The 18,886-nt window shown below is 59.6% G+C and overlaps 1 protein-coding gene across 3 annotated transcripts; it reads left to right on the top strand.

The window, feature by feature from the left end:
- The first annotated feature begins 53 nt into the window (after positions 1 to 53).
- LOC122210170 (glycine-rich cell wall structural protein-like) lies at positions 54 to 16,104 on the top strand. Of its 3 annotated transcripts, XM_042922689.1 has the most exons (38): positions 54 to 189; positions 1,817 to 1,993; positions 5,267 to 5,299; positions 6,103 to 6,132; positions 6,254 to 6,283; positions 6,945 to 6,980; positions 7,311 to 7,343; positions 7,428 to 7,523; positions 7,821 to 7,853; positions 7,961 to 8,014; positions 8,444 to 8,464; positions 8,552 to 8,584; positions 8,669 to 8,710; positions 9,028 to 9,087; positions 9,802 to 9,831; positions 9,906 to 9,938; positions 10,026 to 10,061; positions 10,265 to 10,294; positions 10,378 to 10,410; positions 11,025 to 11,060; positions 11,413 to 11,442; positions 11,535 to 11,567; positions 12,357 to 12,392; positions 12,563 to 12,595; positions 12,680 to 12,715; positions 12,799 to 12,831; positions 12,945 to 12,980; positions 13,304 to 13,435; positions 13,709 to 13,753; positions 14,070 to 14,111; positions 14,228 to 14,260; positions 14,689 to 14,748; positions 14,828 to 14,857; positions 14,935 to 14,994; positions 15,128 to 15,241; positions 15,508 to 15,552; positions 15,652 to 15,705; positions 15,946 to 16,104. In XM_042922689.1, exons 1-38 carry the CDS (start codon positions 84 to 86, stop codon positions 15,969 to 15,971), a joined length of 1,860 nt encoding a protein of 619 aa, XP_042778623.1. In that variant the 5' UTR covers positions 54 to 83; the 3' UTR covers positions 15,972 to 16,104. The 3 variants fall into 3 exon arrangements, with proteins under 3 accessions (XP_042778623.1, XP_042778624.1, XP_042778625.1); XM_042922690.1 differs by lacking the exon at positions 13,304 to 13,435 and having other exon boundaries at positions 8,552 to 8,710; XM_042922691.1 differs by lacking the exons at positions 12,945 to 12,980; positions 13,304 to 13,435 and having other exon boundaries at positions 8,552 to 8,710.
- Positions 16,105 to 18,886: the final 2,782 nt, after the last annotated feature.

Below are 18,886 nucleotides of genomic sequence, written 5' to 3'. Positions count from 1 at the left end.
CTCAGGTCGTGCCGTCTCAGTGCGCAGGCGCGACGTCTCGGCGCTAACAGGGGCGGAGGCTGCGTCGCGGTGCAATCTCGCTGATGCGGCGTGGCGCGTGGTGGGAGCTGGGGCGTGGAGTTGTCCCGTTCGGGTCCCGGGCTGGGGACGCAGCTCCAAACCCCAGTCCTGCACCCACGGCCGTCGCTGGTCTGGCTTAGTTTTCTATATTCTAAAAGAGGCGGTCTTTGCAGTTGGCCTCAGAGGCGCCTCAGGAGGGGGTCCCTCCGGACGGGACGGGAAGTGCCTGCGCTCTGCGGGTCCCAGCCGGGTGGGGTGCCCTGGGCTCGCTGGCTCCTTCCTGCGTGTCGTGCACCGCACCGGGAGGCCGGACATCGTCCCCACCCCCCGGGAAGCCCACCAGGCCGGCCTCGGCCACCTCCGAGGCAGCCGGAAGTATTCTTTGGATTTGAGATTTGAGCTCAACTCCACCCTACCTCCGCCCCTCCCTGGCCGAACGACCTTGGGGACCCACGGGGCCTTTCTGAGCTTCGGATCAGCCACCTGCAAAAACTGAGCTGATGAAGCTTCCCGCACCGAGCTAGAGGTTCACATGGGAGGGATCCCCTTGGAGTTCTTAGCAGGGAGCCCCGGCGGAGCAAGCGCTGGTCCCTAACACTGGCGCGGCTCGGGGGTGCGCCTTCACGGAGGGGACCTTTTATCCGTTTAACTGTGGGGGCGGGATGGAGTCACACTTCCGGGCCACCCTCTCAAGAACGCTCCCCAGCGCGTCGCATCTCCTTTCCCATCTGGTTTCCTTATTATTACACTTAACTTCTGAAATTCTCTCCTCTAGTTATTGGTTTACTTGTTGACCACCCGTCCCCCAGTTTTCTAACAGGTTAGAGTTCCCAGCCCGTTGTGGTGCCTTCAGCGAACGCTCCAGTGTGTGGCCCAGCAAAGGAGGGCCTGGTCCCCCGGATTAGGTCCTTGGACCTAGAGCGTCTCTAGGGGCCGCATCCCCACCCACCTCCACCCACCCTCCCCTTGAATTTGCATCTCTGGCAGCCACAGCCCCAGTGACTCAGTCTGGATCCTTGTTAAAGGCCCCAAGCTTGTCCCCAGGAGGCCTGGGGAAGCAGGCAGGCCCCTCTCCAGCTGCCAGCCCCTCCTGCAGGAGTCTGGGTCCCAGGGCCTCTTCCAGCTGCCCAGTCTTGAAAGCCTAATATGCAATGACCTAAAAATAAATATTTCTTTAAATTCGAAAATATACTTCCGATGGATATTTCACTGTGTGGAAGGACTATAATAATAATATGAAGTTAAGTACAGATAGTCGCTAAGAGCGTGGGCGGTGAAGTAAGGAAAACGAGGGCTCTACCCTGCTCTGCCACTCAAAAGCTGTGCTATCATAAGCAGGTTGCTTTATGTCTGGATGTTTCCCTGCGGAGAGATTAGTTCCTACCTCCTAGGGCAAGAGCACTAAATAAGAAAACGAATGTGAGGGGCACCTGGGTGGCTCAATCAGTTCAGAGTGGATTCTGGCTCAGGTCATGATCTCATGAGTGGTGAGTTTGAGCCCTGTATCTGGCTCCTTGTTGATGGTATGGAGCTTGCTTGGGATTCTGTCTCTCTGCCCCTTCTCTGCTCACTCTCTCAAAAATAAACTTAAAAAAAAAAGAAAATGAATGTGAACTGCCTTGAGTTACAAGGCTGAGCAAGCATACAGTAGGAGCTTACTGTTTCATACTAACAGTATATATATATATATATATATATATATATATATATATATGTATAACAAGTAATATTTTGCCAACTGTATAGTATTTTACAGGCTTCACAGCAGCTGGCTGGGCCACAAGGAAGTTCCTGGTAGAGAGGGATCGGGCCCCCACACCCGGCCGGGGACCACAAGTTCCCAGACCAAAGAAACTGGCTGGGGCTCCGTTAGAAGGAAGCCCCCCCACCTGCTTCCCAGGCTCTGGATTCCCTGCGTCCCACCCACACACAGGTAAGAGCCGGATTGAACCCTGCGCCCCCGTGTGTCCCATCGCCGCAACAGCACCGTCACCCAGACTTGCAGGGAAGAGTCACCCCTCACCTAGGAAGCCCCCGCAGGGATGGGGCCACAGAACAGGAATACCGTGACTTAAGAGAAGCAGGGAAATGACGGCCCCAAGTGCAAATGTGGCTACCCTAACGGAGAAGAGATTGTGAGGGGTGCTTCTGGGGAGCTGGCTACGTTCTGTTTCTTCATCTTTGTGCCAGCAGCACTAGCTGAATTTTGTTTAAGTTTATTTATTTATTTCGAGAGAGAGAGCATTAGCAGGGGAAAAGAGAGAATCCCAAGCAGGGTCCACACTGTCACCGCAGACCCCGACGCAGGGGCTCCTTCCCACAAGCCGTGAGATCATGAGCCAAAATCGAGATTCCGACACGCGACCCACTAAGCCACTTAAGTGCCCCAGTAGCTGTTTGTTTTGTGGGTATTTGCTATATCATACATTTCTGTCCTCTGCACGCTTCTGTGTGTTTGCCCGACTTCACGCTGGCATAGGCTTTAATAAACTGGCAGGTGAGTGGAGAGGGAGTTCACAGAGGTCAGCTTTGCACCGGGCAAGTGCCTAGAGGTGCTGGGCAGTGCCCTAGAGGCAGCCAGCACAGGGATCCAGGCTAAAGGGCTGTCAGGTGCACGGCCAAGAGGGTGACCTGAGGGGACTTCAGCACAGGTGCAGGTTCAGAAGGCGCCCGCCCTCCCCTCCAGCTGTCCTCCACAAATTCCTACCCCAGCAGGTGCCGCTTTGAGCAGCTGGCTGCGAGTCTATCGACAGGCTTTACCATTTTAGGCGACACACTTCCTGGACCTCTGCCTTACACTCTCAACACCCAGCTGTCACCTTGCCCTGGCCCCTGGAAGTCGCTCCTCTGCTTGGAAGCTGGACCACCATGTCCCCTCACACTTAGGAGCAAAGGGTACCCGAGGCCCGGGCTCCATCAGGGGCTCTCTCGGTCCCCAAGTGGTCCTTGTGCTCTCAGGCCAGCCTGGCCCGACCTGAGGGAACTGGATGTGCTGGGGTGGGGGTGGCAGCACTGCAGGGGCCAGGGGATGCCCCACTGGGTTCAGCCCTGGCTCTGAGCAGCCTCCAGCTGGCCCAAGGCCCCAGGCTGCCTGGCATTTTCCACCGGCCCATGCCAGCACCAAGGCAGCCTGGCAGTGGCCGTGAGTACCCGCATTCCCTTTGGCAGTAGCCTGTACCTCCTGCACGGCCCCTCCTGGTCTGTGCCTACCTCATCCCGGGCCAAGCTTCCCTGGCACACTATGGGGAGAGCCTTGTGTCTGGGTCTGTGTAGGGGGCCCTTAGCTATATGGGCTCTGAAGCAGACACCCTGGGCCTAGACTGGCATAGGACAGAGAGCGGTGCAGTGTCTGGGGTGACCTGGCCTGCTGCCCGCCCAGCAATGTGTGGCGTAGCAGAATAGGGGACTGGACCCAAGGAGCCCTGCAGACTGCCCGGCAGCCAGTAAAAGGTCCAGCCCCCAGGACTCTGGGTCACGGCTCTATGCCTCTGTACCGGGCAGGGAGAGTGGGGGCGTGTGGGGTGCTGCGCCGGGGTACTGGGCTGCAGGCACCCAGTGGGAACATAGGGGCCCTATGTGTGTGTGGGGGGGAAAGTGGGTGCCAGGGCATGGCCATGTGCAGGTGGGAGAACAAAGAGGGAGGTGAGGTACAGGCACATCTCAGTGCGGGGGGCGGTGGGGGGGTACTCCAAGTGAGGGTGTATCTCGTAAAAGCCCTGCTGTCCACTATGGCTGGAGCTGGCCCCTGTGTGTGTTGCGATCTCAGAAGCCTTACAGCAAGAAGACCCGTGTCGCCCACTCCCCGCGGTAGCCCCTCTAGGTCCCCGCCCTGGCTGGCTGTATCCTTAGACAGAGGTGCCAGGAGGGGCGGGCTGGGCAGGGGCCAGACCATCAGACAGGGTGTGGGGCCTTCTGGACTAGGGCCCAGGGGGCCTGAGTCACTGTCGTCCCCAGCCAGCTCAGTGGGGTTCACTCCTGGCACTTCCCGGGGCCGCCTCTCCCGTCTTCCCCTACTTGGGTCCTCACCAAGTCCTCATGCAGGCCTGGGCTCCAGGCTCATCGGCCCACCCCCGAGAAACAGAGCGCTAACTGGCTTCTGGCACCCTCTTGCGGTCCTGTCCCCATTCCACCTTAAGCAGTGCCCTCCCACCCCCGCCGGCACCCCCCCGGGGGTAGAGCCATTGCTGCTGGAGCTGGCCAGGAGAAAGGGGTGAAGCTGAGAGGGCCTCCTGCAGCGGGTGGGCCCCCACCAGGCTTTCAAGGAACAGTGAGGATCCCTGGACAGGCTCCCTGGGTGTCACCACCTCCTGTAGAAGGGAGGCCGGGCCCGCTCTTGTACGTGCAGCCTCTGTTGGGAGACCATGGGCCACCTCCTGGTATGGTCCCCGAGCCTCCAGGGTTAGACAAGCTCTTCCTGTGGACACGCGGCCTGTTGTCGTCCCCTGTCTGTTGGCGTTTCCACACGCCTCTGGAACACTCTGGTCTCTGCCCCCCGCCCCCGCCCCGCTGTGTATCACAGTAACTCATCAGAGTCTCCCCTGCCTGCCCCCCCACCCCCCACATTTCTGGGCCTGGCTTTCCCTCCTCTCTCCGGCTCTATATGGGCTGGGCCTGGGGTGCCTGCCTGCCCCTTGCCAGCTGCTGGGAGGGAATCTGAGCCCCCGAGGTCTGGCGCCGGGGCCCCAACCCTGACGGGTGGAGGAGCCCCAGGGGCCAGGTGGGGGCCTGTCCCGGCTGTCAGCACCCATGATGGATGAGGGGTGGGGCGGGGAGAAGTCGAGGGGTTGGAGTCATGCCACAGAGAGAGGTGGGGGCTGGCCCCCTGGGTTCCGCCAGCAGAGCCTCTGCCACGCACAGCTGGGGGGCCCGGGCGAGACCCCACCCAGCAGGGGTGTTTAAAGGCCCGAAGGGTGGGTGCCATCCTGTCCCACTCGGCATCATGGGCACCTGGGCCTTCCCCGCGGCCCTTTTCCTGCTCTGCCTGACTTCTGAAAGCCTGCAAGGCGGTGAGGGCGGAAGGCGGGCAGCTGAGGTTGCTGAGGTTGGGTTTGGGGGGCCTAGGTACAGCCCTGGGCCAATGCTGGGGCTCCGGAGAGATGGAGGTCCGGGTGTGAAGCCTGTCCTGGGCAGGGGATGGATGCCTGGGTCCTGCTCCCTCTCCACCTCTGGGGTCCCCACCCCGAGTCAGCACCTCCTTTCTCCCCAGGGCTACCTCCATTGTCTCCAGGCCTAGGGAAAGGTAAGCAGTCCCTCCTGGCACTGGGGTCAAGGAAGAGGGCCTGGTCTCTCCCGCAGGGGTCTGGGAGCCCTCTGGGGGGAGAGCCCCAGATGTTTCCTACCTAGTTCTAAGATCCAGATGTGGGCCCCAAGAGAGCACAGGGTCCCTCCCTGACTTCATAGCAGACAGTCTCGTCCATGGTCAGCTCAAGTGTGTGGAGCAAAGACACCCCACACCTTTGGAACAGGAATGGGATGGGGCATGAGAACATCCCAGAGGAGGGGTTTGAACTAGGTTTTCAAAGGGGGCAAGCTGTGACAGGGAAGGGGAAGCACATCCAGGCAGTAAGACAGGGCAAAGGCCTGGAGGCAGGGCAGGGGGGAGAAGACAAAGGGGCCCAGGGACGGGGGGGAGGGGGGCCAGAGTGTCACAGAAGGGTCTTCACTCCAGGAACCTGTGGGGTCTTAAGGGTGGGAGAAGGGGATCCCTGCTGAGACCAGAGGCACCTGAGCTGCAGGAGGGAAAGATTAGGAGGTGGGGCGTCAGGAGGATGAGATTTCCGGGAAGGGAGGCATCCCAGAGACACTCCAGAGTCGGAATGGAGGGTAGAGGCAGACACACCCCTGTGGGAGGCACAGGGGATCTGCCCCCTCCCTCCATGACCCTGCTGCTGGCTACTCACCTGGCTCTGTCCTTGCCCCTCCTGTGACCAGAGGGGAAACTGAGGCCCAGAGAGGGGTTCCGCTCTTGCAGAGTGGGAGGGCGGCATTCAGGTTCAGACCTTTGCCCCCTCCCAAGTTCGCCTCCTTCTCCTCAACCCACAGGCTTAGGGACCCCCAATGGCTACAGATCAGGTAAAGCTGGCTGAGAGGGTGGGCAGGGTGGGAGCAGCTGTGTCCTCTGAACGAGGGTGAGGCACCCCAGCCCTTGGCCCCTCCTGGCCCCCAGGCTCAACTTCTTGTTTCCTCCACTCAGGCTACGGCCCCCCCAGTGGCCTGGGAGCAGGTGAGAGATGGGCAAATGGGACTTGGGGGTTGGGAGAAGCAGCTGCCTCAGAATATGTGGGGACAGTGCTGACCCCCTCCCCGCCCCCCCCCACATACACATCCCCCACCCACCCCCACCCCCAGGTAGAGAAGCAAACCAGCGATCCCTTGTGGCAGGCGTAGGTCTCTCCTTTTCCTGCTGCACACATTCCCCTCCCCCCTCGGAACCCACCAAGACGGCTCTGGTGTCATCTCACCCGTGGACCTGCCCTGGGCACCCCCAGTCTTTCCTCTCCCTGCTTCTTCCCTGTGCTGCCCCTGCTGAGCCCCACTCTGGGGCGAGCAAGCATGGCTCACTGCATGTCCTCTGGGCCTGCGGGAGCGGAAAGAGGGGAGTGGGCTCCAAGGCCCCCTTTCTGTGCACCAGCAGTCCTGTCCACCCTCTTTGGGATGGACCGACCGGAGCTGAGTTCCCTTAGGCCTGCTCAGAATGACCGGCAGGGGGGAGCAGGGGTCCTGGGCGACCCTGAGGAAGGGGATCCGGGGTCCCTCACCTGTGCCCTGGGTCTCCCCTGGCTTCAGTGGGGATGTTCAACCTCAGAAGCCAGGTGGGCCCTGCCCAGCCCCAGCTCTGTCTCCCCGCCTTTCTCTCACACTCCTGTCTCCATTTGTCCCTCCAGGATTTGGGAACGGGAATGGCCTGGGAGCCCAGCCAGGTGAGACTGGTGGGCTCTGGGGGTTGGTTTTCTCTGTCTCCCTCCTAGACCTTGGAGGGGAGGGTCAGGTTTTTTTAAGGATTGAGGGGGCAGATCGGGAGCCTTCTGACTTGCTGTTTCCGGCTGGGTCTAAGGGCCTCGTACCCCTACGCCGGGTAGACCCCAAACCTCCCCAGTTCATCCCTCCCTCTCCCGATGGGCCCCCCAGCTCAGAATGGCTACAGAACAGGTAGAGGTGGGCCCAGGGTGATGGGGAGCTGGGGCCAGGATTCTAGAGGTGCTCCTGAAATGGGATCCGAGACCCTCACTTGATTCCCATCTCCCTCCCAGGCATTGGAGGGGGTGTGAAACCCCAGAAGCCAGGTGAGCCCCCCACCCTGTCTCCCCATCTCTGCCCCCTATTATTCCCTTATTCCTCCCTGACCCCCTCCTGCCCTTTCTCCCCAGGGTTTGGGAACGGAAATGGGCTAGCAGCAGGGGCCTTCCCAGGTGCGGTCGCCCAGCCAGGTGTGGTCACCCAGCCAGGTGCGGTGGCCCAGCCAGGTGCGGTGGGAGAAGAGGGATGGGTCTGACATGGGGCCGATGAGGCTGGGTCAGCGTCAGGAGTGTCTTCTCCCCGGCTCCCCCAGGGCAGAACTGGTGACTTACTGGAGGTGGAAGGGGACCATAAGAGTTCCTCATGTCTGGCTGGGGGAGGGGAGAAGGGCACCCTTGCTTCACCCCCACCTCAGCTGGGACCCCAAAAGCCCCTGCCTCACCTCACAGCTCAGCACAGCTATGGAACCCCAGGAGGAGGCTGGGTCGCTGGGGTCCCCTCACCTGCCACATCTTTCTCCCCAGGTTTTGGAGGTGGTGTGAAACCCCAGAAGCCAGGTGAGACACCCCCCCGTCCATGCCCACCCTTCTGTCCACCTTGTTCTCTGTCTGGCTCCCTTTGGAGCCCAGTCCCCTCCTTATGCCGTCTGGCTCTGCCTCCCCAGCATATGGAAATGGACTGGTTGCTGGTGCCTTCCCGGGGCTTGGAGCCCAGCCAGGTGAGGACACCCGGAGACGGGGCCCCGGGAGGGAAAGGAGGTGCGGGTAGAACTGGAACCAGGGAACCAGAGGGGGAGAAAGTTGTGGGGAGCGGCTCAGCCTCGGTCTCTCCCCAGGCCTGGTAGGGGGATGCAACCTCAGCAACCAGGGGAGGGGAGAGTAGCCCTCTCTGCATGTCCCCAGCTCGGGCACCGTGTCTCCCTCTCAGGAGCTGTTCCCCTCATTGGGCTGCTGCTGCCACTCCTGTGGCAAGAGCCATGGTCTCGGGGAGGGCCTTCCCGAATCCCAGGCCCTTCTCAGGGCATGCTTCCTGCAAAGAACAGTTGAGGGACACAGAGGTCCTGGGTGAGGGCAGCATAGGAGGCGGTGAGCCCACCCTCAGCAGCCACACTGGCCCAGCTCCAGCCCTGCCTTCCCTCTCTCCACAGGCCCTGCGGCTCAGGGACCAGGTAGGGGTGGGGGCCAGGAGGATATGGGGGGGGGGAAGGTTCAAGGGAGCTCCAGGCTTCTTCACCTGGTCCCTGACCCTTTCTCAGGAGTTGGAGGGGGCGTGAAACCACAAAAGCCAGGTGAGCCGCACCCTGTCCCTATGTCCCAATCTCCTTTCGCCGGGTCTCCCGGCCTCCCCTTACTCCCTCTCTCTTTCTCCCTAGGATTTGGCAATGGGAATGGGATGGGAGTTGGAGCCCAGCCAGGTGAGGGCGCCTGGTCCAAGCTGGGGCACGTCAGGGACTAGAGGGGGCAGAAAATTGATTGCTGGCGGGAGATTGCTGGGGTGATGTCCCCATGTGGCTCCGAATAGATCTCGCAGCTCAGAATGGCTTTGGACGAGGGGTGGCGAGGGGGTGGGGTTGAAGCTGGGAGCCTGGCTGGGCTTCTGGGTCCCTCATCGGCTAGTCTCTTACCCAGGTTTGGTGGGGGTAGAAAAGCACACGAGCCAAGTGAGCCCCACTGCTTGTCTCCCTGTCAGTCGTCCACATCCTTCTTACTCCCTCTTGCTCTGTCTCTCCAGGATTCGGGAACGGGAATGGGCCGGGAGGCGGCGCCTTCCCAGGAGCAGGAGTGCAACCAGGTGAGGGCCCGGAGCTCCGGGAGAGCGGGGGTCCCTGAGGTGGCCGGGTGTAGTTATGATTCGGGGGCCTGACCCTAGTTCGGAGGGACGACGAGGGGCCGGGCAGCGCCCCCCAAGTCTTCCCCATGCCCTGGGGGATGTGGGGGAGTAAAGCCACAGAAGCCACATGAGACCCCCAGGCCACCGCCTTCCCCAGCCGGTGTGGCAGACCGCCGGGGGTGAGCAGGTGGGGGACAGGCCCCTCCGGAGCCTGGGCCGCTCTGGGGGAGGACAGGAAAGGAGCATGAAGGCAACAGACAGGCCAAGGCGCCCGCCGGGTTTGGCAGGGAGAAGACCGCTGGCTGGGGCCCGCTGAAACACCTGTGGGTGCTTGAGCTGGGGCCTCCAAGAGGGGACCAGACAGGGAACAGGCTGTGGAAACAGCTCAGCGGCTGAGGCGGCAGGAGCTGGCACTGAGCCTGCGGTTGGTGACAGGAAGCAGTGTCCGAGTCTGCCTTCCTGGCTGGTTGACGCACATGGTGGCAGTGATAACCCAACCAGCTGGCACCCAGGCAGCGGGGGGTGGCGTTCAGGCTCCCCAGGGGGCTGGGCCCCAAGGGCAGGTCAGGGACTCAACGGGGTGGGTATGGTGGTGAATTCAGAGCCACAGGGGCCAGGCTTCAGGGGCAGCCTCAGAAGAGAGGCTATACCCAGAGCCCTCTTGTTTTCCACCAGGCCCTGCAACTCAAAACGGCTATGGACCAGGTAGGGGCGTCCCAGGGCTCTGGGGACACCCAGAGACGGGGACTGGACCCTCACCTGCTCCCTGTCTCCACCAGGCTTTGGAGGGGGTGTGGAGCCCCAGAAGCCGGGTGAGCCTCGCCCCTGCCTGTCTCTCGCCACCTCCCCCAAACCTAAGCTCTCCTCCCCCATTCACACAGCCCCTATCTGCCCCCCAGGATTCGGGAACGGCAACGGGCTGGCAGCCCAGCCAGGTGAGACTGGTGGGGTCTGGGTGCCCGCGTCTAGGCGTCCTCTCCCCTCCAGGCCTTGCGGAGGCCGGACTGGTAAATAATTGAGGGAGGGCTGAGAGAAAGCCTCCAGGATTCTAGCTTTCTGGCTTGGCTCTGAAGGGGGCACCTTCACCTGTACCTCAGCTGGCCCCAAATCCCCCCAACTCACCCTTCCTCTCCCACAGGCCCAGCGACCCAGAACGGATATGGAGCAGGTAGGAGCGGGGTGGGGAGGACCGTGGGGAGGCCTTGAGATGGGGGCTCCCTCGTCCCTCACCTGCTCCTGTGTCTTCTCCAGGCTTTGGTGGGGGCAGGAAGCCTCAGAAGCCAGGTGATTCCTGCCCTGGTCTTATCTGTATCCATGAAGCCCCTGAAGCCAGAGCACCCCCTACTCCCTAAGGATCCTCTCTAGGATCTGGGAATGGCTGGGAGGCAGGGCTTCCCAGGGGCCAGGGGCCAGGGGCCGGGCTTTATAGGGGGGGGGGGGCTGGGTTCCAAGTGTTGGGGAGATGGAGAGGTGAACTGTGGCCTGGGAGGGGCATGAAACCTCAGAGGCCCCTGTGAGGGGAGAGGTGGCCTCCCAGCCCTAGCCAGCTCTGTCCTGCCTCCTCCTGAGCTCCTCCAAGCACTGTCCCTCATCCCCATCCAGCTTTCCTTTCCCCCCACCCCCCCCCGTCCCCCCACTTATGACAACAGGAACCCATGGAAGGCAGCCAGGTCTGGGTCCTGAGGGTTGGGAGAAAAGCAGGAGCTGGGGGTGCGTGGGGACCAAGAGGAGAGGTGTGGTGGGGTCCACATCAGCCTCTGCCTCCCCGGGCCTAAGTGAGGGGGGGCAGTAAGATCCAGAAGCCAGGTGAGCCTCACCCCTCCCTGTCTCTCTCCACCTCCCCCAAACCCTGAGCTCCCCTGCCGCCATTCACACCCCGTGTCCTTCTGTCCCCCCAGGATTCAGGAACGGCAACGGGCTGGGAGGCCAGCCAGGTGAGACTGGTGAGGTCTGGGGGGTGCAATTCTGGGCGTCCTCTCCCACCTCCCTCCGGGCCTTGCAGGGGCAGGGCTGGTGACCATTTCAGAACAGCTGGGGGGACCTCCACCTTAGCCAGCCCAACCCCCACCCTCCCCTCACCCCTCTAACTCACAAAGACTACAGAGCAGGTGAGGAGAGGAGGGCTTGGGGGGCAGCGCGTCTCTTCACCCAAGCCCCGTTCTGGGGGTCCTGCCAGACTCAGAGAGTGGAGCAGACGATCGCATGGAGGTAGCAGAGGAGGAGGCCCCAGGTTTCTGGCTCGTCCCCTGTCCTCCTTCCATACCTGAGCCTCTCCCGTCCACACAGGCCCCGTGGTTCCCATCAGCTACGGACCAGGTAGGGAAGCGGGCGCTGGGGCCGCCAGGGTTGTGGAGGAGAGGCCCAGAGATGGGGAGTCGGCAGCTCACCTGGTCCCATCTCTTCTTCAGGCGTCAGTGAAGGCGGGAAGCCCCAGAAGCCAGGTAAAGCCTTTCTCGGTCCCGGCCCCGTGATACTATGACTTATAAGAAGAAATAAGTGTTCGATCTCCAGTTCTGGCACAGAGCTCCTAAAAGCGTAGTAATTTCCTAAAGGCCGCAGGAGGTGTTCTTTTGTTATGTTAACGAGCCGCCTAGGGTTGGGGAGCTGGTTGCCAGGAGATCCCACTCCGTGATTGGGTCCCACCTTCGGTCCCAACCTTTGAGCTCTGGGGAGGAGGCCGGGCTAGGGAATGAGAGGCTCTTCCGGTGTTGGTGACTTAGTCCGCCGGGCCGCGTAACAAAGCCTCCCTGAAAACCCAAAAGGCTCGGAGGGGGCGGAAGCCCCTCGGGCGCTCCCGCAGGCCCTGGGCATTTCTTCCCTGCACTGGTCCTGAGTTCTAGCCTTTCTAATAAGCCTGCACTCTGAGAAGTCAAATGTTTTTCTGAGTTCTGTGAGCGGCTCTAGCAAATTAGCCAGACCCAGAGAGCTCGATTTCTAGCCAGTGGGTCAGAGGCACAGGTGACGCCTGGACTGGGGATGGTTCCTGAAGTGGGGGGTGGGGCACTGAGCCCTTAACCTGTGGGCTCTGACGCCAGCGTCTGCTGGCATCTGGGCTGAGAGACACCATCAGACACCCAGCTGGTGTTGGGAGAGTTGCCTGGCGCCGGAGGTGGGGGGGATCCCAGAAAGAATTGGGACTGCGGTCAGGCCCCCACCCCTCTCTACCCCCAGAAACTGTCTACTCCCCCCACCGCCCCATTCCCCCTCATGACCCACACCCTGTCTCCCAGTTTACAGGAATGGGCTGGGAGCCGGAGTCTTCCCAGGTGAGGGGGCCCAGCCAGGTGAGGGAGGTAGGGGCAGGCCCTGGAGTGCTGGGGGGTGGGGTGGAGACAGGGGAGGACGGGGCACGGGGTCCCGTGGGGCCAAGAGTTGGGTCCTGGAGAAGAGAAGGAGCAGGGTGGGGTCCCCTCATCCTGCTTCTGTCTCTTCCCAGGCCTGGGAAGGGGCATGAGCCCTCTGAAGCCAGGTGAGCCCACCCCTGCCCCTCTTGGGCATTGCCCTGAAGTCTGTGCACCCCAGCCCCTGTCCTCAAGCCTGCTTCTCTTCCCAGGATATGCCCCAGGGCCTGGGCTGCAGCTCCCGGCAGGTGAGTGCAGTGGGGGCCTCAAGAGGGCAGACAGAGCTCCTTCTTAGGAACTTGAGGTCTCAAGGCTCCTGTCTCTCCTGCAGCTCTTGGAGGGGGTGTGAAACCTCAGAAGCCAGGCAAGTGAGAGACCCCCCCCCCCATGTCTATCCTGCACCTCCTCCTGCCTCCTTCCAGAACCCTCCCCCACCCTACCATTACTGCCCCTCACATCCCTGCTTTTTCTCTCCAGGATATGGCAATGGGATTGGGGTGGGGGCCCAGCCAGGTGAGGCTCCTGGGGCGGGGCTGGGGGGTGAAGGGATGTGCACCAGGAGGGAGGTGGGAGGGATGTTGCTGGAAGGCAGAGGGTCTGGGTGGGCCAACAGCAGGTGCCATGTTAGATGTGGGTCACCTTGCCCCCTAGCACTGCAGGAACAGGGCTTTTTCTGGCCTAGCCAGTGCCCCGCCCCATCCCCCCTCCCCCCACCCAAGCTGTGTCTGTCCTGGAAGCCACTGAGGGCTGGTGGTTTGGCCAGGCTGAGGCCAGGAGAGCAGCCTGGGGTAGGCGCCAACTTGGGCTCACTGCCCTCCCCCCCCCCCCCCATCTAGGTCCCTGCAATGGGAGGGTCCCTCCACTGCTGCTCCCCAGGCCTCCCACTTCGGGGGTCCCTTCTGACAAAGGGGGCAGCTGGGGCCCCAAATCTCAGCCCCCTCCCCCAGTGCAGAATGGCAAGTTCCCAGGTCAGTGTGGAGTGGGGTCTGGGGGGCAGCAGGGGATACCTGGTCCCAGGAGGGGCTGGGTCTAGCTGGGCTGCCACAAGCCCCTGCCCGTTCTCCAGCTGAGCCTGAGGCTATCACAGAGAGCCACCTGAAGGAAAGCCTAAACTGGCCCTGAGACCCCACGGGACCCCCAGTATGGCAGCCCCGCCCCCAGCCCTTGCACCAAGGGCAGCCTGCAGCACTCCTGACCCTCCCTGCCCTAAGCTCACTCCTGTCACTTGGCTTTCTTCCTAGCACCGACTCCGGCCATCCAGTGGGGAATGAAACCTCAGAAAGCAGGTGCGAGTCTGTCACTCCTCCATCATGCTTGTGCCCCGCCCCCCCCGCCCGTCCCCATGCCACACCAGGGTCACTCCTCCATCATCCTTGTGCCCCAGTCTGCCTCAGCTGTTCAGGCTCCTTAGGGAAAGGAAGTTCCTCCCAGAGTTTACCCTCAGTTTCTCTTGCTGCTTTCTAAGCCCATTTCTTCTGATTCCATTTCCTGTCGATAGTGAGGATCCCTTCCTCCTCTTGAGAACCCATAAGGTCCGTCCTTGACCCCCAGGGCGTTAGGGAAAGTCGGGGTACTCTCCGCTGATCTCTGTTCTCCCCACAGGATACCGGCCCCCCAACGGCTATGGAGCAGGAACAGAACTGGGTGAGAAGGCCCTTCCCTTTCCTGCCTCTCCTGTCCCCAGCTAGAGAAGAGTGGAGTCAAGAGACTTTGGCTGACCACCTGCCCCCCAATCTCTATCCCCATTTCCTCTCCCCCAGGCTTTGGTGGTGGCCTCAAGCCTCAGAAAGTCGGTGAGTGCCTGGTCCCCTGGGTGCAGGCTGCCACTTTCCTTATGGCAAGCCCTCCTTGCTCCCGTCTGTTGCCGCATCTGGCTCTTTCCCGATGTAGCCGGCACACGTTTACTGTGCACTAGGCCGTAATTATGGCCAGAACCAGGTGCCACCCTGTCTCCGGTGAGGGCAGAGTGGCAGACTGAGGCACGGTCCTGAGGTGGAAAGGGGAGCTGCCCAGAGGGAGGTCAGGAGAAGCTTCTGGAAGGTGGGACACCAGGGGTGGCACAGGGTTAGCCTACTGAGGGTGGGGAGAATGTGTGAGGCCCTCTCTGGGTTGCTTCCGAGTCAGTCTGCGTGTCTGCTGCCTCCTGTCTGTCCATGAGCTGGTCACCCTGGGCCCCTACCCCCACCACTCACCCGGTCTTTCTCCAACTTCTGTCTTGCAGGGTTTGGCTACGGGAATGGTCTGGGAGCCGGGGTCTTCCCTGAGGCCCACCTGCAGCCAGGTGCCCGGGGGCGCTGGGGTGGGGTGGGGAGCACTGGACTCAGGGGCTACTCCTGTCTCTGACCTTCTCCTTCCTCCAGAGTTCCCTGGGGCCAGTGGCTTTAGGAATGGTGAGTCTGGGGGAGAGTGCAGGCGATGGGGAGAGGGGCATCCAGGGGCTGGGAGGAATCACTTGGATCTCTTGCAGGGTTCGGGGAAGAAGCGCCAGTCTACCCCAGGGCAGCAGCTCCAGGCCCTGAAGGAAATGGTAGGAAATGAGTGTTTTGGGGGTGAACCCTGGCAAGGGCCATGGGGACCACGCCAAGCGGGCGGGGGCTTCTGAGGCCCTGGATGCCCTGCTCTGGTGGGGACAGGTACCCACAGCAGCTCTCCTTCTGCAGGTCAGGCTGGGACCCTAAGGGGCTCCTCTTGGCCCTCCGTCCAGCCCTGGGTGCTTGCCCTGAGGCCTGGATATGGGGCTGGAGGTGCATATCCAGGGGTCAGGAGCCAGCCAGGTAATGGGCTATGTGGAAAAGCATTGTGGGGTTGTCCCGGTGGCTGTAGGGGGCTGCGCCCTGGGCCCAGGCCCACCCACAGCCCTGGAGAGAGGGAACAGGACAGGAACGGGGTGGGTAGGCAGGAACGGATGGGGTTGGAGGAGAGGCGAGGGGCAAGGGACCCTGAGCATGAACCTGGATGCTAGAACAAGAAGGGGAAGTGACAGACCCCAAGTGAAGGCCACTGGGGACTCAGTGCCCCCACCTTCTGTCCTTCCCCCCAGGCACATATGGACAGCTGAGGCCAGAGCTGGGCCCTGGACCCTTCGGTGAGTGGCAGTATCCCAGGGCCTGGGGTGAAGCCGGGAAGGGCAGGAGGACTTTGAAGTCCTCCGGTGACCTGGTGCCCTGGCTTGTCTGTGCCTTAGGCAGCCCTGAGGTGAAGAGAGGTGGCGGTGGCCTGCTGGGAAATGGCTATGGAGGTGAGAGGCGTCACGGTGGCCCTGTCCCCCACTCACCCTGCGCCACCGTTGTGGCCCCTCCAGGCTGCCCTGGGGCTGGCCCTGGGGCTGGCCCAGCCCTTGGGAGGGATGGCAGGCTCTCAGGTCACCTGTAGGTATGTGCTGAGTGACTGATCTTAGACACCAGAGGAGGGAGAGGGCTCGAGTCACCTGGGAGGTGAGGAGGGGTCCAGACTTCACCGGGGCCCTGCCTCCTCCCAGGCCACTGTTCTCTTGGAAAATGCTGAGCGCCGAGGCCCTTCCATCACCACCCATCCTGAGTGCCTCAGAACCACAGCCCGGTGTGGATGAGGACGACCAGACCCTGGGGCTTGGCTTCTGGCCTGGGGTCTCCTGCGGGCTGAAAGTATTAATAAAGACCACGTGCTTCCCTGTTTGCCTCTTTGTGCTGTGGTAGGGGGATCGCTGGCTGGGGTGGGGCAGCCCCGGCCGGCACCTCATTCATCCATCCCACGTCCATCCATCCATCCATCACTTTGCCCCGCTTGAGTGGGGGGGAGCCACAATCAAATTAGGGGACGTGTGCATTATTTCTGTGTGAATTTATAGTCTATTTATCAGTTATTCCACTAAAAATCTTTTTCTTTTTGATTTTTTAAAATGTTTTTATTTTTCATTTTTTGAGAGAGAGAAGGATAGAGTGTGAGCAGGGGAGGGGCAGAGAGAGAGGGAGACAGAATCCAAAGCAGGCTCCAGGCCCTGAGCTGTCAGCCCAGAGCCCGACGCGGGGCTCAAACTCACAAATGGCGAGATCATAACCTGAGCGGAAGTCGGACCCTTACCAACTGTGCCCCGCCCCCCCGTGCCCCTCGAAATCTTTTTCTTAAGCCTTTCACTTGCTTTCCAATGGTATTGTGCTAATTAACTTTACAATTTGGATGTAAAACTCCCACATTCTTGGATGAATGATGCAATAATTATATTATTATATATCTAATAATTATTAGATTATGAATTTGCCAGATCTGACTTCTCCCTGAAGATTTAGCATGCCTTCCAAACCTGATGACCTCAATTCCCTTATACACTTCAGTTACACACATAATCTCCTTGATCTACAAAATCCAACCACTAAGTTCTTTCTGAGTACTTAAAGGGCTCTTGGAAACGAAGAAATCAGACATTTACCATCTCCGATTCCCGAACGCTTTCAAACATCTTAAAAAGCCAGTTACTGACCCAGTATCAGTATTATGCTGGATTAAACAGGATTGCCTGTTTTTCTTACCCCACGAGTACAGATCTTCTTGCACAGAAATGTGGACACCCAGTAGTCTTTTGCCCGGCTCCAGCATGGAGGTGGCACAAGTGGGGACTGACCCGCTGTTCTGAGCTCCTACTCAGAGGCAGGCCCGTGCCAGAACCATCTCTCTGAGCCTCTGGCTTATGGCCTTTTGCCCTTCCAAGCCCACACCTCTGGCGACCCTCACAGTAATCCAAATAAGGCTTAAGGTTGATCAGCTTTTAGGAAATTCTGTGAACATCAGAATTGCGGCCTGATTTTTCTTAGCCAACCTCATTTGATTTGCTCTCTTTGGGAGTCCTAGATTTTTCCTTTTTCACAGAACTACTCATTTAAAAAAAAATATCCAACTAGGTGTCTCAGTGGGTTAAGCGTCCGACTTCGGTCATAACCCCACAGCTGGTGAGTTCGAGCCCTACGTCGGGCTCCAAGCTGACAGCATAGAGACTGCCTAGGGTTCTCTCTCTCCCCTCTCCCTCTCTCTCTGCCCTTCCCCCTCTCATGCTTTCTCTCTCAAACGCTAAAATAAAATATCCAAATAGTCTCATCTTTCTCTGCCCCAAGGTATACACTAAATCACATCTTTTTACTGATGTTAGGAAAGCACAAGCTAAAGATGGAGCCACTTAGGCCAAGTCCCCAAAGGGGAGCTTAGTACCTTACCTACCTTACTAACTTTCCAACCTTCCTCCGGGAAACGTAGTCTTAACCGGTCAGGGATTTTCTAGTCCGCACTACTGGGGTAATGTCACATGGGCCTCACCATCCCCTCCCCGAAGGAATATGAGGTAATCTACCTAATTCTCCTCTGCCCCCCTCCTTCCCTTTCCCCTCTAAGAGAAGGTGACCTTGCTGTCACAATCTTCTTTAGCTGAACTTTCTTGCCTCACCCTCCTTCCTGTAAAAACCTTCCATTCTGCCCAACTCCTTGCAGCTCCCTTCTACTTGGTGGATGGGATGCTATCCAATCCATGAATCGCTTAAAGCCAGTTAGAGCTTCAAAATGACTCAGTTGATTTTTTGTTAACAGTAACAAAGGATTAGAAGCTAACATCTGGGCACAGGGCCCGCCCAGCACACTGTCCTTGAGTGATATCCTGCCTAACTCACCTAGAAATTTAAAAAAAAAATTTTTTTTTAATGTTTATTTTTTAGAGAGAAAGAGAGGGAGAACACAAGTGGGGGAAGGACAGAGAGAGAGGGAGACACAGTCCCAAGCAGGCTCCTGGCTCTGAGCCAGCAGCACAGAGCCCGAGGCGGGGCTCAAACCCACCAACCATGAGATCACGACCTGAGCTGAAGTCGGATGCTTACCTGACTGAGCCACCCAGGCACCCCAAAATGTTTTTTTCTATATGATTTGCTTTTATTTTTTCATTTTGAGAGAGTGAGCTCGAGCAACCGAGGGACAGAAGAAGGGAGAGAGGGAAGGGGGGGGAGAGAGAGGGAGAGGGAGAGGGAGGGAGGGAGGGAGGGAGAGAGAGAGAGAGAGAGAGAGAGAGAGAGAGAGAATCTCAAGCAGGCTCCATGCTCAGTGAAGACCCATGACGCCAAGATCATGACCTGAGCTGAAATGAAGAGTCAGTCACTCAACTGAACCACCCAGGCACCTCTCACCTAGAAATGATCTAATATTTTAATAAAGGTTTCTATATTCCAGTTTTAAAGAGAGTTACCATCCCTTCGTTTCTGATTGTCACCCACCCGTCATTCATATCTTAACAATAACGCAAATGCTACATGTCATCAAATTTCGGTTTTTTTTTTTAAGTTTTTAAGCATATTAAATATATTTATTTTGACAGAGAGAGAGAATCCCAAGCAGGCTGCTTTGTTCAGCACAAAGTTCCGCTCAGAACTCCCGTCTCATCACTGGGGGATATTACGACCCGAGCCAAA

This window comes from Panthera leo, chromosome E3, assembly GCF_018350215.1.
Source record: "Panthera leo isolate Ple1 chromosome E3, P.leo_Ple1_pat1.1, whole genome shotgun sequence".
In the NCBI taxonomy this organism is placed as follows: domain Eukaryota; kingdom Metazoa; phylum Chordata; class Mammalia; order Carnivora; family Felidae; genus Panthera; species Panthera leo.
This window is presented reverse-complemented; position numbering and strand designations above follow the sequence as displayed.

What these genes read in the sequence shown, in the direction of transcription:
- LOC122210170 (XM_042922689.1), top strand. Translation starts at nt 84, where the DNA reads ATGCGGCGTGGCGCGTGGTGGGAGCTGGGGCGTGGAGTTGTCCCGTTC. An exon ending in TGCACCCACGGCCGTCGCTG is followed by an intron (nt 190 to 1,816) that starts GTCTGGCTTAGT and finishes AGTATTTTACAG; the next exon opens with GCTTCACAGCAGCTGGCTGG. An exon ending in CGGGCTGGCAGCCCAGCCAG is followed by an intron (nt 10,062 to 10,264) that starts GTGAGACTGGTG and finishes CCTCTCCCACAG; the next exon opens with GCCCAGCGACCCAGAACGGA.